Source organism: Chelonia mydas, chromosome 7 (assembly GCF_015237465.2).
Source record: "Chelonia mydas isolate rCheMyd1 chromosome 7, rCheMyd1.pri.v2, whole genome shotgun sequence".
Taxonomy (NCBI): domain Eukaryota; kingdom Metazoa; phylum Chordata; order Testudines; family Cheloniidae; genus Chelonia; species Chelonia mydas.
In genome coordinates, this window is record NC_057853.1 from 19,500,834 (window position 1) to 19,527,169 (window position 26,336).

General features: G+C 38.9%; 1 protein-coding gene across 3 annotated transcripts in view; it reads right to left on the minus strand.

Moving 5' to 3' along the window:
- CCDC174 (coiled-coil domain containing 174) overlaps nucleotides 1-23,912 on the minus strand; it is a 29,060-nt gene extending 5,148 nt beyond the window's left edge. The window contains exons 1-10 of one of the 3 annotated variants that reach the window (XM_037903904.2): nucleotides 17,912-23,912; nucleotides 13,696-13,800; nucleotides 12,290-12,390; nucleotides 10,744-10,802; nucleotides 9,252-9,432; nucleotides 6,024-6,119; nucleotides 3,692-3,828; nucleotides 3,183-3,277; nucleotides 2,084-2,231; nucleotides 359-508 (exon numbers count right to left, since the gene is read on the minus strand). In XM_037903904.2, the coding sequence (XP_037759832.1) occupies nucleotides 359-508; nucleotides 2,084-2,231; nucleotides 3,183-3,277; nucleotides 3,692-3,828; nucleotides 6,024-6,119; nucleotides 9,252-9,432; nucleotides 10,744-10,802; nucleotides 12,290-12,390; nucleotides 13,696-13,800; nucleotides 17,912-17,953 (1,114 nt within the window). In that variant the 5' untranslated portion in view covers nucleotides 17,954-23,912. Of the gene's footprint in view, nucleotides 1-358; nucleotides 512-2,083; nucleotides 2,232-3,182; nucleotides 3,278-3,691; nucleotides 3,829-6,023; nucleotides 6,120-9,251; nucleotides 9,433-10,743; nucleotides 10,803-12,289; nucleotides 12,428-13,600; nucleotides 13,618-13,695; nucleotides 13,801-17,911 lie in introns of those variants that run through there. The other 2 variants (XM_037903903.2, XM_043552093.1) reach the window with 2 other exon arrangements.
- Nucleotides 23,913-26,336: the final 2,424 nt, after the last annotated feature.

Here is a 26,336-nt window from a genome sequence, read left to right on the forward strand (position 1 = left end):
CTATCTATACCGCATTGTATAAAGTTACAGCAATTATTTTGCGTATCAGGATAGGTTACAAACTAAAATAATTCACACTTCAACCTTCCTCCATCAGTATCTTTGTATAGAACCCAATAACCTGTGTGAATGGTAAAACTAGGATATGTTACAGCAGCTGCTCATGTCGTGGTCAAGGCTGTCAATCTCTTTCTAGGCTCACCATAAAGTAATGACAATGTAAATTTGACAGGGAAAGGGAAAGTATATTTCTTTACTTTTCAGCTTCATCATCTATAAAAATGACAGTAGTGCTGAGCCCATTAATAAACAGTGTTTTTGACTATACCATGCTACGTTTATAGTTCAGTTTTCTTACCTTTCCCTTTATCCCACTCTCGAACATAGGGCACACCAGCCTTTGTATCTTTTCTCTCCTGAATGATGACCTCCACTTTTCTACTTTCTGCAACTCTTGGAGCCACAGAGGCTTCTGGTTCAGCTGGTAGTGGTCCAATAACTGCTTCCTCTTCTTTTGAAAAAGGGAAAAGAAATTTGTTAACAGGATATAGGTTTATTTTTCAAATATCATAGGATACATGACAAGAGCTACTCCACATTCACACTGATAATGTCTACAGCAGTTATCTAATCAGAATGAAATACATCTGACTGGGGAGGTGTTGTTTGTTTATTTACTGTGTATTAGTTCATAAGCCATAGTGGATAAGCCAGATAATCTAGAAATGAATCCACAACCCTTCATTAGCTTTTGAGTGTAAAAGAAGAGACTGCTGGAAACGTATTACCTAATAACATACCTAGGAATAGGCTGAGTGGTCTAGTGACGATGGGAAATTAGGGAAGAATGAAAATATCACTTGCATGTATCTCCGCTTCAGTGATCTTAGAAAAAAGTTGTGTTCTTATTCTTCTCTGTAAGAATAATACTTAACACTGATATACTAATGTTCTGCATTTCCAAAGCACTTTACATTTAAGTACCCTCCCATTACTGGGTGGTGGAAAGTACTAATTCTATTTGACAGATGAGGAAGCAGATAGCGTGACTCAATACCATAGATGGAGCCAGTGTAGAACTGGGATTAGAACTCAAAAATTTATGTCTGCAAGTTGTGAAATGAGGCCACATTCCCTTTATATGATTTCTGACATTCACCTTTTTCAGAGCTTGTAACTTGAGTGTTGCCCCTAATTTGAATTTCATCCACCCAAAAACTCTTAATTTGAGTGTGGTGGCTGATCCATCAGAGGGTCTAGGCTAAAGCTTGAGTTGGTACAACTTAGCCACTAACACAACCACTCTGTGTAGCTTGAATGTGATTCCACAGTGTGGCCACTCTCACTCAAGTGGAGCTAATTTAAGTGTGGATAACTCAATTTAACTCTGCAGTGAAGACATAATCTCATCATGTTCACTCACATACTGCTGTTACTAGAGGGTACTACAACTCTTTTTTGTACCACCAAGTTACAAATAAGCTTTGGAATGTGTCCATTTGTACGTACTGAACCTTTTACTTAAAACAACTCTCACAAAAATCACATGGCAGAAGGGGTTTTTCTGCATACATAAATTAAGCTATAGGCTTAATAGAAAATGTATGTTGTGCACAGTCATCTGAATACAGATTCTGGCCCTTAATTACCACCTGCAATCATTTTAATTTTATGAATATACAGTATCTGACATTCCTGACAAGATAACTCTGCACAAATTGCTTGTATTTCTTCATACCTCAAGTAATTGGCTATCTTAAAAATCACCATTTAAATACATGCAATTCTAGCTTAGAATGACCTGCATAATTCTTCCTGGCATGTGTGAACCTAAAAGGCAGTACAATGCACACAACACAACACTTGCCTCTCCACGGGAAGCATTATTTTTAGTATATATGATTTTATACCTAAGTGCAATTAATTTAAACTGTTAATTTTTTCAAAGCCATATAATTTAATATATTCAAAATATATAATGTTGGTATTCAAACACAGATATTCCATCTGAGCAGAATATTTTTTCCACGATACTGAGGGAGAATGATTGTTTTAAAACAAAGATACTTGTTACAGACCATACCTTCATTTTCCAGTTTGTTTGCCTCTTCCTCTAGTCCATCTTCTCTTAGTCTCTTTATCTTTCTTGCTTTAAGTTTAGAAAGCCTTGTTTTCAGAACTGCCTTTCGTTTTTCCTTTAAATGTTCACGTTTAGTCCTTTGGTCTGTGGTCTTAACAGTAACCGAAAATGTTCATTAGTTAATCCTGCATTTGGTTATAATCAATTGCGCATCTCCTTCAGTTATCCCCAGAAACGAACTGATTATCAGGTGCATTGTCTCAATGGGGAGGAAAATGACCCCATTCCTTGAATCCAAACTTGCACACACTACCAGGCATAATAAATTTGGCTAAGTACACCAAACAAAACATGTCTCTGTTCTAAGTAGCTTGCTATAGAGAGGCATGAGGAAGGGATGTAAAGATACTTATTTCACATATAAGATGAAAACTTCCAGAGAGTAGAAGAAACAGGTTTTTCACTGAAGCTACGCCTAACCTCAACTCAAAAGAAATCCATGAATGAAAAGCCAAAATGGGGGAAGGGGTTTATTTTAGGATTTCAACACTTGTTTTATGTATGTAACTTTGTACCTGTTCCTACAACCCTTCCCCTATATTGATGGGATAAAAGCATTCTTAACATTATATTATACTCAGAAATTAATACAAAATGTAATAATGAAAAGTAGTTCTTCAACTTTAAGGGCCAAATTCCAGTGGGTAGGAGCCATGGCTGTGTATTTATCAAGGCTGCACATGTGCAATTATTGCAACTGTGCATGCAAGTGGCTATTCTGAAGTCTAGATATCCATTTGTTGACACAACTACAGTAAATATATGTACAAGGCAACACTTTCTTGCATGCAGACCTCGGGTTACTTCCATTGAAAATTTATTTCTAAATATTTTGCCTTTCGGCATCAAAGATCGTGAGTGGACAATTACAGGTGTCCATGCTCTGCAGTTCAACATCTTACACAAGTAGTTTTGGTTTTGCTACTATTTTCCAACACATTTACTACCCGGTACACAGTGCAAAGGTTCCAAAATAATATATAAAGATGGGGAGCCAAGGCTGGTCCCAGCACAGACTAAGGATCTACTTTTAGCTTCATACCTGCTCTCTCAGCATTTCCAAAGTCTCCATTTGCTTATTTCTCTGTGCTCTATCACGAGCAAAGGCAAAGTAGCCAACGCCTAGTTGTCTGGCCTCTGAAAGGAACAATTTTCAACAGTTGGTTTCATCAGATTTACAGCTGCAGCAACCTTGAAATCACCAGGGTGTAAGTTATTGGAGAAAGACTCATTAGGTCATCCTGCCCATTGCCCTGCCTGACAATAGCATTAGAGGGTTATGTCCAGTCTAGTTTTAATTGACTCACGTGATGACGCTTCCCAGCAACTTTTCTTAGGAAACTAGGAGGTTTTTTCCTGATTTATTTTTTCAGTCAGGAGATGAATGCATGCTATCCCTTTGTAAATTAAGTGGCTATTTCTAACACAGTTTAACAAGGTGAAAATATATTTATACTGGAGTAGTTTTTATACTTAGAGGTAAATTACACCTTCTTCCTCTACAAACCATCCTACAGTGAAGATAAGCCATACAAAGGAACGAATATAAACCGTTTTCTCTAATGTCCTCATAATGTATGGGTCCCACAGGTTTCTTTAGGGCCTCTTCTTCCTCTCTTTCCCATTGCTGCCGCTGAAGTTCTCGTCTCATATCTTCAGACGATAGAGTCTTCTCCTCAATGCCTTGTCTAGTGAAAAACAAAACCCAAACAAAGTGTAAAGGTTCTCTGGTATTGAACAATGGAAGTATGACAACGGCTAAGCCATTTTTAATTACTCATCAGGAGTGTGGACTTGGTTTGCAGAAAGCTAATGGAAGGCGCCAAGATACTACAGCCGTGAGCACAGTATGAGAATTTGTAGTACATTGCAGAATAGAAGAGGGAGGAAAGGATACGATACCACATCTGGCAAAGCACAGTAAACTAATTCTAATTAAAGATCCTTAAGAAGAAGTTGATACCATTTTCATAGGCATTGTGAAGTCACTAATAACTGAAAATAGAAGAAGTGGGAGATGACCAGTGCTCAACAGAATAGTCACCAAAAGCAGAATAACAGCAACACTTTCACCAATGTGAAGTGGATACAAAAACGTGAACAGCATTTATTTGTTTAATGTAAAAAATGAAACATTTAAATGAGCAACATCAGCAGCTGAGGGGGAAAATACTTTTATGTTTTTCCTTGGGAGGCAGAAACAGTTCTCTCCCCCATTATCTAGCTAGGTTAGATCAAAATATGATTGCAGACCACTTATCCAGGTGAATACAGAGAATGTACTTCCTAAGCAATTTTATATTCTTCATTCTGTTTCGAACTATAAAGAACAGGCTGTAAAATTTTCAAGGAGGAACGCTTACAACTCAATAATATAAGTGCTCAATTATGGCACATTTTGTTCCAATATAATTTTCATTTCTGCCATTAGTTTTATCAGAATTGCTGTAATTAACTATACAACTGGAGTTCTAACAACTTCACTCAGAATGTCATGTATTGGACTTTATTAAAAACCTTAAAATCAGATCATCCAGGACAAAAAATATAGATCTGCTGGGATTCTTTAGGTTTAAGGCACATTAAAATACAACTTCTATAGAAGGACCATAACTTTTAAAAAAATAAGTCAAGTACCCAATAGGCTGCTAAATTAATTTAATAGACCTTTGTGGGGCTAATATGAGCCAATGCTCTACAATGAAGTTTTTGGATTTCATTAGCATTTTCCATCAGAATCTGAGCTTTAATAGTTTATAAAAATTCTGTGTATTAAGTTTGGCATACATGGCCTCAACTCAGGTACCATTTAAAATGTGAATATGCCACACACTTTTCAGAGGATTAATTCAACTGCCAGTGAAATAAAATAGCTTAAGACAAATGCATGTGTTCACAAAGGAAGTTTTGATAAAACCACACAAAAGATTGTGACACTCTAAACACACTGAATTAGGATGGATAGAAGTTGATGATTTTAAAAACAGAAAAGACTTTTTTAATTTAAATTAAATACAGGTTTATTTTTTAAAAATAAACATTTAAAATTTGATTTTTTTAAAATCTAAATTTATCCAATGTTAAGGTCCAAACTATTAAAATCATTTAGATTAAATACAAAAAATAATATTAAGCAGTACATGTTTGCTGCTAAATTTTAAAGAAAGTCAGACTATGGAACTGGACCCAGAGTTTGCTGAAGTGCTAAACTAGTTTTTGACATCAGCACTCTCTTCTACAGGGGCAGAGAGAATAGTTTCTTTATTTCAGTTTTTTCAACTAGTTCAGTTCAATGACTAGCTGATTTAAAAATAAAAAAACCAAACGGAGTTGAAAAAGCAGGAAAGCTTGTTTTTCTCTCCCAATCTATGAATAAAAACAGATCTGTTAGTCTTTAAGGTGCCACTGGACTCCTTGTTGTTTTTGTGTATAGATAGTGTATCTTCCTAGTTACCAAACAGCAGCACCAAATTCAGCGTAAAGGCTGATTTGCAAAGCATCATGTTTTAATGGTTACCAACAGTGATGACTGGTGTGTATGTGTGTTGCCTTCCTGCTGCCTTTTAACATAATTTAAAAGTACAAATGCAAAACCATGATTCAAATTGGTGATTTAAATCAAGGTTTCCTGCTTGTTGATTTAAATCATTATTAGAATTGGTGATTTAAATCAATCCATCATGCACCGACTATTCTCCTCTTCTTTTTTTGGATACATTGGACCAAATTCTGCAGTTACACCAATGTCAAAAGACTTTGATGGCTTCAATGAAGTTAATCTGGTTATACAACTCTGCCAAGTGTGTGTACAAACTCTCTTCCTGCCATAAAACACGTCTATGAAATCCTTTGGGAGAAAATACTTTCCTTAGAGAAGCCATACCTTTTCCCCTGAAGTTCTTTGTCCATTTTAAGCAGATTTGGCAAATCCTTCTTCATACAGCGTCTAGATCGGCCCAAGGAATCCACATAATCAACCCTGTAATCAAAGTAACAAGAATTTCTCACAATTTATATTCTCAGATTTACAGAACTCTTATCCAAAGGATACAAGTAACTGAATACTTTCCATAGAGAATATTCACATTCAGGGTGCTAAAGTTAACACCATCCTAACAGTTAACAAGCCTAGTGTAACAATTTAAAGGACACATTTTTAACAGGGTTTGTAACAAGATACATCACATTGATATATTTTATTCAATCTCATTTTGAGACAGCTGTCTTCCTTCATGATAAGACAGTTTGAAAACTGTTTACAAGTTATGATGTCACGTAGCTCCCAAGTCAAAATAAAATTGAAAGCATAATATCTGCTTCCTGTGGTGAACATAATGATGCAGCACTGACTTCTCACACAAATATTAAATTGCTATAGTATAATGCAATTATCAGTCTGTGGCTCATTTACTAAGAGCTTCAGTGATCATTCAAGTGGTTTAACAAAAGCCTAGTAAATCAAGCAGAATGTTGTTCCTTTGAAGCTCCCTTTACATAGCTTTACACAAAGTACGCTATTTATCATAGTGAATGCTCCACTTAAAACTGTGGGGAGAATGAGAAACAGAGGTACTTATTGTCCACCAGTGCTACAAAGAGTTCTTTAGCATCAAGTAGTTCTAGTGATACCATTTTAGGAAACTCAAAACATACAGCCAACAAAGTATCGCTGACCCAGTGTACAAAATAGTCCCCAAATACTAAACTTTTAAAGATTTATTCTGTCATTAAGTTATGCTTTTAAAATAAACATTAAGGGCACTGAGGGTATGTCTACATTACAATTAGATACCCATGGCTGGCCCGTGCCAACTGACACAGGTTTGCAGGGCTTGGGCTAAGGGGCTGTTTAACTGTGGTGCAGACATTCAGGCTCGGGCTGGAGCCTGCCCTCTAGGACCCTGCAAGGGGAGAGGGTTCCAGAGTGCGGGCTCTAACTCGAGCCCAAACTTCTGCATTGCAATTAAACAACCTCTTAGCCCGAGCCCAAGTCAGCTGCCACGGACCACCTGGTGGGTCTAACTGCAGTGCAGACATACTCTTAGAGCTTAGTATTAGTGCCATTTATTTTTACCAAGTAAACAATACGAAAATTGAAAAAAATATTTCTATCTATGACCTATGGTCCAAGAGTATATACATGGCTGGAGAATAATTAGTAGTATATATTAATCCTATGGTAGTGCCCAAAGGCTTCCAATCAGATTGGAGCCCCATAGTGCTGAGACAATAATGTTCCTGGGGGCTTATCAGTAAATAATTAGAATTGTCTTTTTCATTTTACTGAGGTGGGGTGAAGACAAGTATTGAAAAAGTATATGGAAGGTGAACAGATTGGCTTACATTTCTGATATTTAAACTTGATAAGGGCACAGAATAACTTGACAGTTTCACCTTAGACCTAGTAGTATACCAGTAGCACATATTTCTTTCTGATTCTTCACCATGGGCACACTCCCCTCGTATGCTGTAAGAAACAAAATGACTATCTCCTACCTTAAAACTAATAAATTGAAAAACTGGAATGCTATTTTTCAGACTAGTTATTGTTGTTCAAACCTGATTACCAAGAGTAAAACTTCCATCTGCCTACACTGTTTTCTTTATGAACAGACAGGAAAAAAAAAAAAAAACCTAGCTAGCTAGGTTTCATAATTATTTACAGTGTCTTTGCTGAAAGATTATTGGCCACCTGGAACTTAACTACAGAAGGGTTTTTATGGGTAGTTTAAAACTCTGGAGCTTAAAGAAATGCTGGTAATGCACTGTCTTCCTCCATATAGAGAAAATCTATACATTCAGTAATGCCAGAAACCCAAAACTACTGCTGACTTTGAAAGTCATGTGATCAGAGGAAATAATTACTTCAAAGGGGGCAGAGTTATTTCAATAAAAATTAGTCTAGTTAAAGAATGCTTCCATGCAGGACACACCAGATGTACAGTCTGCATCGATAAGAGGATCAGAACTCCCATAACTTCAGCAGGAAAATGTATGAGCCCTTTTAATATCATTCTTATTCATAGCACATTTTCTTGATCAATACATCTCAAAACCCTGGGTACTTAAAACAGCATCTATTGTGGGCCATCCGTTTAAAATACATTGTTGTGGAAGGAAATGTTACTTGCAAATTTGCTAGCAGTTTGAGAAACTCTGAACTTCTGGGTCTCTTTCTGGAAGATTGAAGGTTTTCCCCTTTCAATCTAAAAAGGCTCAGTTTAAATTTGTTACCTTAAGCACTAGATAAGAATGATTTAGCTCTCATACAGCCCAGCCTCCCCCACACATTGAAACTCCTAGAATTCCCAAGTCCAACTGCACTAAGCAAGTTAATGTCGCTGAGAGATGAGAAAGTAAGGGAAAATAATGTGTTCCATAAGGCATATAAATTATGTATTCTAATACCTATTGCATTCACCTCTTTTATAGAATAGCATTAAAAGAAAAATAACTGGTAGATTACCTAGTTTAACATTTTGTCTCAGTGATCTTAAATGTAAACCCCCCCCCAGGAAGCTAAATTTTTTACTGTTTGACTTTCAAACAACTGCATAGGTACCAGATCGCAAAATCTGGTTTGTGAATAGGAATGGCGTCTAAACTCCCCATTGCTTGCTTTGAAAATGTAACCCTATTTTAAAAAGTAGGTCAATCTACATAATCTGGTCTATATAATGGAAGCCTTTCCCTGAACTAGTTCATAAAGATCAATAATGCCTGTGTGGTTATCCATTCCAAAGGAAAGAGTTGGATTTGAGGAGGTACTTCACACGATTACATGCTCTTAGTTTTGACAGAAGAAGAGAGACTATAATTGCATTTAGATAAAACTAAACTAAAAATTTTACATAGATTTTAAAACACAAATTAATCTTAAACTATACACAAATAACCTATTCTACCTGGAGTCTTTCCTGCAGTGTAAGAAGACAAATGTGAAAAAAGTGCTTCTTAAAGGGAAAATGTTATAATCACAAGTGATAGACTGGTATCAGCTAGAATGATTCCTTATTCAAGATGTTTTTTAAACTAGACTAAATGCACATGAGATTATCAAAAAATAAAAACAGATTTGTCAGACTTGTTCTGTCCATACAGTATTACCAACCATTCTTCACTGGGGTCCTTTGGGGGTGGTATTTCTATTTCAGGTAGTGTCTTCTCTTCATCTTCCTCCTGTTCTGATGCCTTTCTAGCAGCTTCACTCTCGCACAGATCTTTTATTTCTCTCCGTTTGTCTATGATCTTCTGAGCGAAATCCACAAGGTACAAATCCTCAGTTTCTTCATCTAGGGCAGAAAAATCAATTCTTAGATAACAGGCATCAAAAGAACACAACTGAGCAAGAAATCAATATGGAATAGCCACAATCAGTTTCATAGCTGCCAACAATGCCCTTGACTATACTATCAGACAATGCTTTAATCTCATCTACTGTCAAGAAAATTCAGCTATATGGGATGACTCGTATTTCTGCATGTAAACTTCATTTGTTTAAAGCAATTAATTACATATACCCCAGAAAAGAGTTCACAGCAACTGTGCTGACACCTTCTTTGAAAAAAAATAAAAAATCTTTATGCTAATTAACAGTTACAATACTAATTCAAGTCCTAACATGAAAATGAAACTGGCAGTAATGTGAGTGTTAGGATAACCTTCTTTCTACCATTTGGAAAAACAGATTTAAAATTGCTAATTTTATTTTAGAGAGAGAATAAAATAGTTCTTTGACAAACTGTGAATATGAAAGAGATGAATGGGTACAGCAGGCTACTACATTCAATAGTTCAGTTTCCAATGATGGTGTTCATAGAGGACAATTACTTAAGAGTGAGTGTAACATGAGGATGCATTTTGCACGTAGAATGCACCTAAGCAGTCACTTGAGTTCTCTTTCCAAAAGGGAGAAGAATGATGAGAGTACATTTTATATGATGGATCTTGCACATCGAAACTAGCGAAAGAGATAGCACTGAAGGATTAAACTGAATTTGAGCCTTTCTACTACTAACTGTCACATCACACAAAGGACTGGATGTGTGCTGACAGGAAAGTGGAAGTATGTATATGGATTGGAGATTGTCAAACCTGGGAGGTGAGAAGTCAGACCCTATTAGCTACTGGCATTCACACATGGACCAGCCAGTCACCTTCTCTCTTTCCCAGGTTAAACTCTTCATATAGTGAAAAGGAAGCATGCAGAACCACAGATAAAAGCCAAGGATGTCAACATGACAAAGTAACTTTAGTTTTCTAGGGTTCTATACTAAGAAACCAGAATATATTTCTCTCGCTTGATGATCAAGCCAAATGATTCTCACATTTCTTTCCTAGGCTGGACTGTCCTTCAAGAAGTAATATTCTTTCCTTAGCACTGGCTTTTCTCTCTCAGCAAAAATAATGGTTATCAATTAGCTTGTATGCTGTGCCTCCAAAAAGCATATTTAGTGTAAAAGCTACATTTATTAACAGAAGTACTGTATTTTATAGCGTAACGGCTGTCAACTATGAGACTGTTCAGGTGGCCAGCTTCTAGAGTGACCAAATAAAAGCAAGGTTTTTAAAATATACACTGGTTTTAGGCAGGTTTTGTTCACCTGGAAAGTCTCCTTTTGTCATCTTCTCATACAGCTTTGCTTTCTCTTCCAGCTTCTGCCTAAAGAAAAAGCAGGTTATATTTACAGTATGATTCCAAATACACCACAAACAGAATAGTCTTTCATTATTTAGGCTACAATGGAATAAATGACAATAATGTTTGATATTTTCCCCTACAGATGAATGGCAAGAGTTTTTAACCAAACAACGGCTTAGGGGACACTGCAGGAAAAGCACCATTTTTCTTATACTGCTGAAGGTATCAGTGAAGTTATCAACTGTAGCAAGTGGAGTCGTAGAACCCAGAATTCAGATCTTAACAGCTAAGCAAAGGAGGAATTTTGTTTTAAACTGTAACTGACATTTCTACGAACATACAGATTGCTGATTAGTCTGTATTGTGAACAATTTTTAATAAAAAGTAACATAGTTCACCTTCAATGAAATGATCAAATAGGTAGCAACATATAAATGTAAGTATTGTACATCTCTGTAATTACAACTGTCTAGATGAAATACCAAGATAAACTGTATATCAGCCCAGAACCTCTCTATGGTAATTACTTTCAGGCAACAAGATATGGAGCACAGCGTAAAAGGCATGAGATACTATGTCTCAGAAAACACCATCTAAATCAGTGGTGGGCAACCTGCGGGCCACACGCGGCTCATCAGGGTAATCCGCTGGCGGGCCGCGAGACAGTGTTTACATTGACCGCCCGCAGCTCCCAGTGGCCGCAGTTCGCTGTTCCCAGCCAATGAGAGCTGTGGGAAGCGGCAGCCAGCACGTCCCTGCAGCCTGTGCTGCTTCCCGCAGCTCCCATTGGCCGGGAACGGTGAACTGCGGCCACTGGGAGCTGCAGGCAGCTGTGCCTGCAGACGGTCAATGTAAACACTGTCTCGCAGCCCACCAGCAGATTACCCTGACGGGCCACGTGTGGCCCGTGGGCCGCAGGTTGTCCCCCCACTGATCTAAATGGACACAGAAACCAGAGAGAATACCTTAAAACTAGCTCCTGGAATGGTTTACACCTATGTATTCATAAGAGATGGGGAATTTATTGCAGAGAACCAGCAGATGTCACATTTTCAATGCATATTTTAATTAAACAACTAACCGACTCAGGTCCCTGACCTGTAATTTTCCTCAAAAACATATACATACATATATATATATAAATAGGTAAGAGACAGTTTTCTGCAAAAATTATAAAAAAGTATTCTTTGGAGCACAAAATACTGATTGTGGTGTTTGTATCCATGCTTTTACTGATATGGAAGAAAATGCTTTAAAAGAAAATCTATACTCTGTCAAATTTCTGAGGATACAATCATTGAAGTGTAGATGTCTCAAAGTGCAGCAAGTGGAGAGACATTAAGAAGCAATGAACTAGTTGCAGCCCAGTAAAAACTGAATAGCTGCCACTTTTACTTGCATTCTGCTATTTGTATGATTTCTTTTATGCAATTTGTTACAAGTGTAAAGAAATTCTAGCAAGCGTTTGTTCCTCTTATTTATTTGTACTGCTGTAACCTAAAAATTACCTCGCTTTCTCTAACGTTTGATCTTCTTCTATCTTCTGCTCAACGTCTTTCTCAGCTCGACTTGAAACCCCTGTGTTCTGCTTATTCCAAATGCTTGGTTTCTGTGGAACATATGTTTTTAAAACACAGGATTTCAACCTTATTTGACCATTAAAAAAAAAAGAAAAGAAAAAAAAAAAGAAAGGCTCTGGAGTTATTTATCTGCTTAAACATTCTTCATATAATCCTGCTGCTGTGTTGTGGAAAGTAGCAGGTGCGTCTTAAATTTATGACAGCACAGGAAGGAGAACCAACAAAGGGGTTAACATGAGTTTATGATATTTTTATTTAAAAATCTGGAACACAAGTTTTATTCTTGAGCAGCTATAAATAAAGATAATAGTTGCTTACTGGACATATTACTAAAGGAAAAGCAAATCTAAGAATAATTCATATTTGTTCTTGGAAGTGAAGATTATCAGGAAGAATGATACCAAAGACTTAGTGTGAGGAGTAGTGATTCAAGTATAGTGTACAGTATCTCTTATATTCTAAGAGAACTTGTGTTCTTAATTAGATAAGGTCAACAAAAATAACTTTTATAAAACTAGTCACTGACATTTTCATACAGAATTACATAGCCAGTTATGGGACTGATATTTTTCAGTGTTATAACCTATTAATTTCTTCAAAATGGCACATAATTCTGATCTTTTTGCATAGTTCTTCCAGATGTCTATTTCTAGCTCTACACATGACATAGTAACAAGTCTGATTTTTTGCATGTAAAGGCAAAAATGCTGCATGGTCTTCAAACACAGCAATAATACTACAGTCTACTACAAGACAGCCACAAGATCACACAAATTCATTTGGTCTGAATGTTAAAACGAAGTCTGAATGGGACTGAAAAGTCAGGTTTATGCAATATGATATTTTAGGAAAAAGAACAGAGGTTTTAGTGCAGCAGAGGCTGAAGTATAAGATTGCAGTGCATCTGATATTATTTCCCCTTATATAAATGAATAGGAGCTGATGGCCGGGCATTTTCCAGGAAGGTTCACTGACTCTGGAAAGTGCTTTCCTAGTTCAACTGATCATGGATTTATCAAAATTCAAAGCTCATTTTTTCTTGCTGGCATTTAAGGAGGTTGGGGCTCATTTAGATTAAGAGATTATTTAAATGCAGCTTTGCAATATAATTGAACGGTTAGTTTTGATTTTTGTGAGAGAGACTCAACTAGAAATGAGTCAATAGAAATTTGATAAATAAAGCCATCACAACTTTTGTCCTACAATTGGAAACGAAACACTGTATAAATAACTTTTTACATTTTCTAATGGCTTGTTCTTCAATTCTGGGCAATGCCTAGAAAAACAAAGAAAAACAGAAAAATAATGAGTAATGATGGATATTTTATTTCTACCTTGTTTGTTGTTTGGGGTTTTACAGAGACTCCAGCATCTTTCAGAAGTTTTTCCTTCTTGAATTCTTCTTGCTTTCGGAAGAGTTCAGCCTTTAAATCTACCAACTACATCAGCCACAATAAAAAACAACAAAAGTCATTTTAACAAAATAATTAGGAAATTTCTAGACTCTTGTGAGAAATCAAGAGTTTACTTACACATGTAATAAAATAAACTGATTGCTTTTCTGATGTAGAAGATAGGAGCAGTGATTTGAACAGGAAGAACTTTGTGACATTTGCAGCAATATGTAATCCAAAATAATGAGACAGAACATAATTTACGATTAGGTGGTTAGATAGGTTAATTAAAAGCTTCCATTTATATTACTGAGCCTTCACTCCATAATGGAAAATCTGCAGGAACAAAATGGGCATAATCCCATACAAAGTTTTCAGCAACCACCTTTGAGCCAAAGACTGTAATAAACTAACAATAGTTTGTTTTTAATTTAAAAAGTAACCCCTAAGGAGATTTGCTGGCAAGCAAAGCTTTTTATTTTTTTTTAATTATTATTATTATTATAAAAAGGAACTAGCTGATAGACATAAGTCTTTATAAAAATACCTTCTTCCCTGCTGCTTTTAGACTTTCTTTTTTATACATATGAATATGTAACTCCCATTGGTATTAATCATCACCACAAATGTTAGTTATCAAGGCCCACATTCTCAAAGGTATTTAGGTACCTAGCACCCATTGACTTAAATGAGAGTTAGGTGTCTAAATATCTTTGAGAATCTGGGCCCAAGAAACTTCACTCAGCAGGTGCAGTGCTTTTGAACAATTGCCTTCAGGAGTGTGGGAGTCCCTTTTTAAAACAAAACAAAACCCCCCAAACAACCAAAAAACCATTTATGATCTGATGGCTTCTTCAGCCAGTCCTCTAGTAAACTGATTTCTATAAGAAATTTAACCATGCTGTTGGTTGTCCTTGGTATTAAAGGTTTCAGAGTAGCAGCTGTGTTAGTCTGTATCTGCAAAAAGAAAAGGAGGACTTGTGGCATCTTAGAGACTAACAAATTCTATGAATGCATCCGATGAAGTGAGCTGTAGCTCACGAAAGCTTATGCTCAAATAAATTTGTTAGTCTCTAAGGTGCCAAAAGTCCTCCTTTTCTTGGTATTAAAATTTGCCACAAACACAATGATGCTAACCAACCAAGCTTTTCCTAAACTGTCAGAAGTACTGATGCAAAAGTTCATTAAATGTATGTTTTGGATACAACCCTATTTATTTTCATTGCTGTGTTTCAATTAAATTGCTAGATTATCCTGACACACAAAACGCTGATAGAACATTAATAATAGAAATAATGGAGCGAAACTATCTAAGACTTCAATGGATCAATGAAAGATGCTTAGACTATAAAAAAAAGTATACCACAGAAGACAACCAAACAGCAAAATGCCACCTTATTTCAGGTTATGTTTAAGTCCTGACAACCTCTTAGGTATGAATGAAGTTACCTACTGCTTTCATGTTTGGGACTTTTATAGAAACTTAATCTCCCATGAAGGATGCTCCATAAACAAATGTTTAATAGGAATGTCTCATAACCAATGTTAATTCCATTTAAGCATACCCTTAACAGCAAGGGAATATATCAAGCTATGGGAAATCAATGAACTGTACCCTAATGTCCACAGAAGGCATTTCCAATGACAGTCAGAGACTATGCATCGTCACAAAACCTCCTTCTGCCTCCAAAAAAAAATAAAAAAATAAAAAAAAATCAGGAAATACATTCACATTCTTCTCCTTCGCAAAATACTCAGGCTATATTTAGGGTTTGTAACATTAGCAAATTCAATACTGACATAGACGCACAAGTTAAGTGTTCAGTGTGCTGTGTTTGAAGGGGGAAGTGTAAGGTCACGGCTACAACTGCCATGCCAAAGCACAGCAGCATCCCTCAGAAAGACACACTTTGAGATAAGAAAAGGAGTACTTGTGGCACCTTAGAGACTAACCAATAAATTGGTTAGTCTCTAAGGTGCCACAAGTACTCCTTTTCTTTTTGCGAATACAGACTAACACGACTACTACTCTGAAACCTGACACTTTGAGATATTTGGATAAAAGGTATTAAGTGCAAAGTATTTTTTTCACATTAGGGTTTATTTTTTATTAATAGGGTTGAGGTGTTAGGGGTGAGGCAAGAGACAATACTCCATGTTTACTCCATGGCATTTTATTTTCTCATGAAGGTTGGAGAAAGACTATTCTTAGATGCTGTTGAACCTTCTGTATTTAGACCAACCCAAGGATTATATAACTTTGTGGCTACGTAACGGGGCACACAGACCATTTTACAGCTCTTAAGGGAACCCTCATTGTCCAGTAGCACCTCATCCCTGTTTCAAACAAACACACTCAATAGGAAGAGGCAAAGAAAGATCACCAGCTGGAATATACAAGGCACAGCTGTTTCTCCAGACCAACTCTACATGGGGTGTAAAGTAGCTGTGTTCTTACCCAGACCCAATCAGGATGAAGAGATGAGTGCTGCAATTCTCATATATATCCTCTCAGAAAGAGGAGTTACCTGGGTAGGAGGAAAGAATTCCTAGAGGGCTCTTAAAAACTGGGTAAGTACAAGTTTTGCTTAATTTAATTTGTGTTGCATGTAAGTGTGATTACCAACTACAATAAAATAGCTCAGAGATACAAAATCATTTAAATTATCTGTAATGAACTACAAACCAACTGAATAAAAACCCAAGGGAACTTTCCAGGAGGAATTAAAACTGATGTGAAGGGGCTTCTGTTGTTCTTGCATGAACCTTGAACATCTTATAAATGGTTCTAAAATCCTTTACTGTTGCTGCAGTACATGAGAAAGTAGGAGCTTTTAAGATTTGTCCTACTAGACACCCCCCGTCCCCCACTAATGTTTGCATCTTGGTAACACCCTATGGTGTCATCTTATGATGCACCACGCCACTTTAATCTATCTCTCTGTCTTCACATAGCAGAATCACTGTATCTACTGACTCTAGCCAGGTGGAGGCTGGCCATTCACATACCCTGGCCAAAAGGGGATGAGCTGGTGCTGTACAGCCACAACACAATGGTATTTCCTGCACTGTGCAGAACCTTGGCTCTGATGTGCTCACACCGCTAGGAGGAGCGAGGCCTTGAGACAGGCTTGTAGGGCAATGAGCAGCTAGACCAGTGGTTCCCAAACTTTAACAACCCATGAACCCCTTTCACTAAAATGTCAACTCTTGCGAACCCCCCCTCCTAAAAATGACTAGTCCCAGGGATTTTCTCCTTTACTTGAGTATAAATTATAAAAGCAGTGATCTTGGAAATATAAAATTTGTTTTTATTACATGCTTATTACACACTAGTATCTATCATTACAGTATTTTTATTACATTATGAAAACAGCAACACTCTTCCAAGATCTCACTTTTGTAGCTTGTATCACTTTGAATAAGCCTGTTGTTATAAGACAAGGCTCCTATGTTTCATCAAGGAGCATCACATGTGAAATGGCACGAAGGTATTTAAGAAGCCAGCTCAAAGAGTTCCTCCTGCACAAGCATTCAGGTCTTGAGCGGTCCAGGCAAACAACGCACGTTACAACGAAGTTTAAACTTGTTTTTCAGAATAATTTTAAAAACAATACTAGCTGCCTATTTAATTTTAAAAACGGCAAAAAAAAAAACACATCCACCTCCCTTTCCATTTCTTATAAGGCGTCTTGACATTTAAATCTCCACAGGGTGATAGTGATGCTTGCTTTGATCTGCTTAGCTCTTGGAAGTCCAGGGGCTGCGGGCGGCTGGCCCCGGGCTGCCCGGAGTCCCTAGGGACAGCTCTGCCCGCCATTAGGGAACTTTCCCCGAGAACCCCTGTGACTTCTCACGAACCCCAGTTCGGGAACCACTCAGCGAGACCGAGCTGCCCTGCTCGCCCCAGGGGGCGGGTTTCTGCAGCACCTCGGGGAAGGAGAGCGAGTACAGTCTCCCCCCGGCTCCAGTCCCCAGCTGGGGGAGGAAGCCGGGGGTGGGGGGATCTGTCTGGGGAACGGAGTCGGGGCGGGGGCGCAGCAGGAACCAGTCTAGGGCATGGGGCTATCGGGGGGGGGGAAGAGGCTAGAGACCTACCCAGGAGACACAGGGAGAGACCCGCCCGGCTGCCCCCACCCTGGCCAGCAGCACTCACCGAGGCGACTGTGACCTCCAGGGGCTTCTTCCTACGGTCCATGGCGCCTCTGCGCCGGGACAGGGGAAGCGGATTACGAAGCTCGGACCTGGCCCACAGACGGCCCACAGCCCGGCCCCGCCATCTTGCCGTAAAGCGCAGCTGAGCTCAGACCGCCTGCATGATTGCGACAGTGCCGTGAAGCGCGAACGCGAGGGGCGGCTGTTTCTCCGGCGCCATCAGGGGGAGGTCAGCGCGGGTGGCGGGTGCGGCGGGCGCTGCCAGGGCCTAGGCCCACGGTGGTAGGGAGCAGCCCTCAGCCCCGGCCGTCCGCGCCGCCGCCTTGTGCAGGGATCCGCCACGGTCCTGCGGCTGCGCTCGAACTGCTTCCCCCCGGGCAGAGCCACCCAAGCGCCGCAGCCCGCGCTCGAAGGGCGGGAGAGAGTCGCCGGGGTCCCAGTCCCGGCGCTGCGCCCTCGCTACGGTAACCGGGCCGCGGGGCCCCCCGAGAAACCCCCGCTTTCCTCAGCCCGCTGTAGGCTGCTGCCGGTGCAGCAGGCCGGGAACCAGGCGCTGACTCCAGCCTGGGGCCGCCGGGAGCCGCGCCCAGAAACCCGGGCACAGGGCTGCCCACTGAGATCATGAGATTCGTGCTCTTTACATAGAGGGCTCTTTATTTGCCTCTGGGTTTTAAGCCCTTGGCCGTCAGAGGGGCCATTCTCAAGTTTCTCTCCGCAGCCTGGAAGGCAAGACACTTACTTTTTTAAAAAAATGAAATCTCAGATCTGAAAAATCACTTAAAGCCAGGGCTTGGGGTTCAGAGAAAAAAGATCAAACATTGTGAGAGAGGCAAACGGATGGGGGTGAGGCAGGGTTGTATGATTTTTCTTTTTGTCCCTCATTAGCTAATAATCCAGTGCCTTTGTTGCAATGGCCACTCATGCATGCAACAAGTGTAATGACTGATATTTAACATCCATATTTTGACTTTACCTGCAAAGTGTATATTCTACGTACAATATATTTTAACTCCCTGATCTATTCATGTGGTGAAGTGCCACACAGGAAATTACACTGCCTGAATTACAGTATACATGATTTCCAATATGTAAGAATGAAATGCTGTGTTAGAGTAATGATAATCCCCTAAATGAGTCAGACATATTGCTGTCCACTAAAAAAATCAGTAAATCCCTACTGTGTGCAGCATAAGAGGAAAAAGAGTAATTTAAAGGGACACTGACAATTTGAAATCTAGTCAATTTCAAAAGAATGGAGTCATGTTCCTATATTGCCCCTCCTCCTGAGTCTCCCTGCCAATTTGGGAGCTTCAGTTTTTTTTTCCTTCCTAATTAAAAAAATGACTTCTCTCTTCCTTTTTGTTGCATGAGACCTTATAGTCCTTTTGGGTGAAGATTTTTTTTTTTCTTAATTAACTGAAACTCTTCAGAAAAAATCCTAGTTCTACTGTATATTGATTACCAAAGCCCTGATCCTGTAGTGGGCTCTGTTAGGGTGGAATATTGGGCCTGAATCAAGCCCTATTAACTTAATTGCTTCAATGGAGGTCTTTGTGGGTGCACTCCTGGAGTCCCACTGTGGCCATGAAGTAATGGGACTCAGTGCAGGTGAAAGTGTCCGAATTCACAGAACTCGATTTGGGCCTAAACCGGGGATTAGGCATTAGTTTTGCAATACCTACACTTAAATGCAACAAGAGAAGACTATCTATACCCCCACAGCAGTCAATATGTGAGTGACTGTGAGAAATAAGTGAGATTTAAAATGTCTCATTGAACCAGACTACAACAACCTTTAACACAATGGTTCTCAACCAGGGGTACATCAACTCTTCTAGATATTTGCTTAGTTTTACAACTGGCTACATGAAAGGCATTAGCAAGTCAGTACAAACTAACAGTTCATACAGACAATGACTTGTTTATACTGTTCTATATACTATACACTGAAATGCAAGTACAATGTTTATAGTCCAGTTGATTTTTTTTATCAATTATATGGTAAAAATTAGTCAGTATTTTTCAGTAATAGTGTGGTATGACTCTTGTGTATTTTTATATCCGATTTTGTAAATAAATACTTTTTAAGTGAGGTGAAACTTGGGGGTATGCAAGACAAAACAGACTCCTGAAAGGGGTACTGTACAGTAGACTGGAAAGGTTGAGAGGCACTGCTTTAACACAAAGCTTTAAAATCTGTCTAAGAAATACTCCCATTTTGGATTATCTCCCTCCCTCCCTAAGAGTGAGCTTTTTTGACTATCCTTTCAAATAGCCACAGGGCCAGCTCTGCCCTTTGTCTTGTTCAAATAGTTAAATCAAGTTACATTTGTCTGTGTGTCTTTTTGGAGAAAGAGAGAAAAAACTGAGGTCCCATCTGCTCTAGTCTGTTTGGCCATGAAGGATGCCATGGCCTTTCATGTAAGAGTGGGGGTTGCCCACTGGTATTTATGGATGCTCAACATCTATCAGGAATCTGGCTGTTTTTAAAGGTTGGCAATACAGTACAACCTGAATTAGTGGAATGTCAGGAAGGGGTGGAGTGCGGGGCAGTAGATGGAGAATAAGTTTGAATAATCAACGTTTTTAGTTAATTGAAGGAATTTTCAATGTAACTAGTAATGTTGGGAGACAAAGCTGTTTCATATGACAAGGCATTTTGGGTAGTCTAGGTTCTGCTGTATCTACAATATTTTATTTTTCTTTCTAGAGCCCAAGGGTCATGGTTGTGGGGAATACAAATAGTTTTTTCCTTTTTTGATCCTGTGATGGTCACCTTTGAGGCAAACACACATAAAGCATGAGCAAAGGCTCTATGGCTAGGGGCTGTAACCAACTTGTATCCTCTGTGGATCAGCACAGAGGGGAACCTATAATGCACATTCACCATTGGATTACAATCTCTGAGCTGTGATGAGTAAGGGATCTGATACCTAATAAATCGTGTATTTGGGGTTCCAGCTATAACCCACGGAAGTCAAGTGGGTTCTTTCCATTAACTTAGTGGCTTTTGGGTCAGGCCCAGAGTGGACAGACCTAAAAATGGACGTGGCCGGAGGAAAGGAAGAAGAACTCTGATAGTTCTCAGTTGGCTTGATTCCAATTCGCTTACTTGTGTTGAGTAGCTCCTTACTCCATTCATGTTCCCACTGAAGAAATGGGACCATTTGTGGCAGTAGATGTTACTCAGTGTGAGTAGAGGAATAGGAATTTGTTCTAGTGTTAGAAAAGGAACGTGTAAATCTCATTACAGTGGAACAAAAACAATTAAGATACTAGAATGTTGTGGCCTTTATTATGTATGACAGTTATCATTAAACATTACATCTAGAATTTAAATTTGATGTCTCCAGCATTTGTGTTTGGATCTGGGAATTTGGTTCAGGCCCATACCTATTTAAGTGTATTTATGGGAAAAATCAACAAATCATCCTATTTTTTTAGATACTTGGGAATTTAATACAGTATGTCTGTATTCTAAGAGGTAAGTGAATAAACATGGACTTCTGAAAGAGCAAATACTGGGGGAATATGAAATAAAGTGAATAAAGCTGACCGGACTCGCTTATGATTCATTAACAGAAAACTAAAGTTGTGGGGACAGAAGCAGAAGATTGTAGATGATATCATGGCCATAAAGTTGGCCTCTTTCAGGCTCTGGGGGAGGAAGAAAAGTGAGCATTGCTGGAAAGTAGGGGAAAAAGCACAATTCCCTTCTCCCCCCCCCCCCCCTTCTCATTTCAGGTAAATATAACTGTTACAAATCACACCAGGACATGTATATACATGCACCCCACCCACAGTCAAATTGTTAAAGATAAATTGCTGTAAACCTGAACTCAGTGCAGGTTCTGACTTCTTAGTAACCTGTCCATCTCCCCACATCTTTTCTGGAAGGGGGAATTCTCCACCTGAGGTCCCCTAACTTGCAGTGCAATGTGTCGCTTACATAGAAATCCTCAAATGATCTACTTGCAGGTGCCATTATCATGCAAACTTCTAAGCCTTACATAACTCTCTTAGGAAAGGAGCTACAGAAGAAGTGAATCCAGGTGAAATGGCAGGAGGAATTTAGGTAGTTACCTAAAATGAAATTTTGGCCAGGACTCCAGCGCTCACACACCTGCTCTTGCAAAAAGTGCAGTGGAATCTTCAATACTGGGAGTGGAAAAGGCCTTGGTTTGCTATCTCTCCGGAATATGTTGTGGAGCAAGTCAATCAATTTCATTCTTTTATAGTGTATAATTTATGGAGTCCAGCTATGAGAGAACCATTAGCCAGTATTCCCTTCCTCAGTTAACATCAGGAAGACCAACAGTAATGAAAACTTACGCAGATATGTGATTGTTGAGCACACAATGGCTGCAGGATTGGTCTGCACACAAGTGTTGTTTTAGGTGTGTGATTCATTGCTCTGTAATGTGCATTCAGACAGATGATTTAAAAAGCACTCTATAAATGTCAGTTCAATAGTCCCATTCTTACTGTCTAAGAACTGACAAGCTTTTACACATGGTTTCATCAAGAAGGCTTGATGTTAACTCCAATCTATTGGGGACTGTCTTAGTTTAGTCTCTGGCATACAAGCAGTTTATCAAGGGTTTTCATGTGTATATGGTGGTTGCGGGTGCTGGGGGAACGGGGGGTGGGGGGTGGGGAAGAGAACTAAAATAAGAACAGCTCTGTGAACTTTTGTGAAGCAAAATCAGATGAACCGGATTAATTCAAACAACCGTGGTGATTAATTTTTCAATTTCAATGTAGCTGTCTTCTGCTTAACGTAGAATTTCTTATCAGAAATGTGAAGTCTAAATAAACTAGCTTTTATAATCTGACTGATAGCCATGAATCCCTTAGGAATAATTGATTCAGTATGTCTCATTAGTATGCTGTTCATTTTAGCATAAAAGAGGCCTAATTGTGTTTACTTCCACATAGCTGCATCAACACAGGAGCTTGTTTATTATTTTTGGTGAAGATGATGCTCATAGTGGATCATATTAAAGGAAACTTAAAAATAGTGGAAGCTAAGGAGTTTCAGCACCTTGCAGGATTTGGCCCAGAATCCTGCGTAATCTTAAAATGGGCCAAATGCAAAGTTGGGGGGTTTTTTTGTATCAACTAAAATTAGAATATGTGGCTTTAAAAAAATAAGTTGTAATTTTGATGGATTTTGCTATTTCGAGACAGATGCTTATACCACAGCCGCTAGGAACAGCAAAGCCTCAAAAGACAATAAAACCTGTCTACTTTGCATCTTTATCTGTCCGTAACTTTAATCTTAAGCATGTTTTTTTTTTTTTTAAAGCAAACCCACACTTTATAAACCCAAGGTGGTGTGCCAGACCAGAGACCTTCTCCCACAACATCTCATCTCATGTATCACACACAACTTCTTTTAGGTGAGAGAAATTCTGCATGGAATTTTCAAGCTTTTTTCCCATTCATGTTCAAGTTGCTCTTAGGAAGCAATCTGTGCCATGTCAACGTGCACCTTTTAAAAGTGGGTATGACCACTCTGGGGTGCAATCCAGACCAGTGAGCCTGTCTCACCACTTGCCCTGCAACCTGGGGTGCCTTCCTATGCCTTTCTGCTGTAGCTCCTACCCTGGGCTCCCCACAAACAGCTGAACAGCATGGAGGTCTCACCCTGAGTGTCTGTATGGCCACAGCTCTGACCCCAGCAGCCTGTCAGCAAACACCAGCCACACTCTGGCTTCCAGCAGCCTTGGGTACTACTTACAGCTTGAGCCCAAACCACTCAGAGTCCCAGACTTCCCCCCCAAAAGCCTGTGTTTTGCACTCTCCAGCCTTCTCTTGAACAGATATTAGGCCTTTTGCCCCTTTAAGGAGATCGGCATACAACAGTCTGCTACCTTAAAGGGAGTTACCCAAACAATTCACAACACTAGATTAGTTTCAGTTAAAGAAAACAAGTTTATTTAACTACAGAGAGTTAGATTTTAAGTGAGTACAAGTAAGGAGGCATTAAAGTCAGAAATGTTTACAAGAAAAATGAAGATAAAAAACTTTTTAAACCTAAACTAGCTTTGGTTCAGAGTGAAGACCATTTCCATATTTTCAACTGTGTCAAACTGAAAATAAAATATTATCTGCAGATGGACATAGGTTCTGAATGAGAATGACTGTAGGTTTATTATACACTACTACTTTTGTTGTCTGAGTCTAGAAAGTCAACACCTCTGTTCAGGAGTAGCACATAAGCACTGTGTGTCTGTAATCTCTCCCTGGTAGATAAGTGCCGCTCTGAACCTTCAGCACTAGGGTTAGAGGATGCTGCTATGGAATCCTTTAGCTTCTTTTTGCTTGTAGACTATTTGGTGAGCAGACAAGACAAGTATGTTATAGTTCCCAAGTTTAGTGCTAAATTGAAATGAGTTGTCTTAACTAGCCTTGAACTTCTTTTTTTAACTAGAAACTGCATTTTACATACAAGTTTACAATGCACTTGTTAAGATAACCACAGTATAGGTCCTAAGTCTCTCGCTACATATGAGAGAGGGCAACTTTTTATTCAGAAGGACCCTGAAGCACTTTATAAAATATACAGCAGTGAACCATATTTCTCCATCACTGCAACGCAGCTAGAAAGCAATAGTTTAACAGTGTGCAACAATTTTGATAGGAAATGAGAATTCTATATGGTGGTATAGAAACCAAAGGAAGAATGTAATTCAACTGTAATTTTTTTACTAAACTTGTATTGACATCTTTTAATCTTTTATTTTTAATACGTTTTTTTGGTGGATTCTTTGGTGAACATTGGAATATTGATCTCTACTCAAGAAAGCACTTAAACATGTTTTTAAGTGTCATTGGAGTCAAAGGTCCTTAACTTTAAGCCTGGGCTTAAGTCCTCGCTCACGTGCTTTCATCACCTGGGCCCTGAAGAAGCAGGGAAAAATATCACAATACACCACTATATATTTTGTTTTAAAATTAGATTTAAAACACTTTTCACTGCACTGATAAGCATTCTCTAAGCAATTCAAATATTTTGTATCATATACCCCTTTATTCTGCTATCATCTGTGACTTTTGTACCACAGGAATTAAAGGTTCACCTGCCCTTTAAGGAACTGCTCAACTTCTTTAAACTTGCCCGTCTATCTGTCCTTCCTTTCTCCAGCCATCTGTTTCTTTTGCTTTGGACAGGTGACGTTGCTCCATCCCTGCAGCAAAATTTGGTCTGGGTGCTTCACAATCAGGTTTTCACATACACCAAAGAATTTTCATGCCTTTGCAAGCACTGATGGAACTACCTGCACATCAATGTCTAGCCCTATAAATGAAGCTGGATTTCCAATTCCAGCTGCACATCTACAAGCCACTTTACAGACTTGCAGTTCTCTGTCTCTCCTGCGCTGGGATGCCAGGCTGGAGGAAAAGCCTTATTCTTTGTCTGCAGAGAATGCGGCATCGAAGTAAGGCTGAAGAGGAATACTACCAACTAAGTGGAGATTCTAATGCTTTGTAATCTTGGAGCAGCAATGGGAAAAGAGGATCCAGTGTTCCCTTTTTTATCTATGAATGATTCAGCCAACTCCAAATCTCTCTTCCAAAGCCTTTGGCTACTCAGTGTTAAAAATATAATTCTGATGGAGCTTTATTTAAAAAAAAAATGGGGGCAGCACAAAATTTCTTCCAATCAAATTATCTTTCCAAAGAAATCCTTGGTTAAACCCAATTCCAATCTCCATTATGCTGGTGTAAATCCAGAGGAACTCTATGATCACTCCTGTTATACCAGTGTCCCTAAAATCAGAACCTGGCCTAAAAGTGTAGCTTTAAACTGTTCAAGTGTACGTGTTAAGGGGCAGCTACAGGATGATATCAAATGGCTGGGAACTTTTAACTAAGATCATCAATCATGATCTGATTTTCTTTTAAAGAAATCTTTGGAGTACTGATTGTGGCAGGTAGAGAAGCACATGCTGCCTTTCACTGTGGATGTTTCTTTCCAAAGATGCTGTTTTCTAACCTCCGAGTTTAAACCCTGTTATTTTACATTCCTCCAGTGACATCCTCAGGGTGATGTTACGAGCTGTATCTATAGCACCGGCACTGCCTGTGACATGATTCTCTTTATATCCCACTGGTGTTTGATAGAATTATTTTTATACCAGAAGGTTCATGGCAACATCCCCACAGGGTGGCAAGAATCTGGGTCCTATGGAATGTTTCTTGGCCTCTTTCAATGGGACACTATTCGGAATTTACTAGCTCTAGTAAAATGCCTCTGAATTGCTATTAGGGCATTTAAAAATATAAACAGCTGAGAAGTGATACATCTATATTGAACTTAAATGGGTGCATGGGCAAGATTTCAGTTCATTGCAAAGTAGCAGATTCTGTTCTGGGCAAACTAGCCTGAGGTCATTTTTTGCTTTTGAGGCTGGAAATTC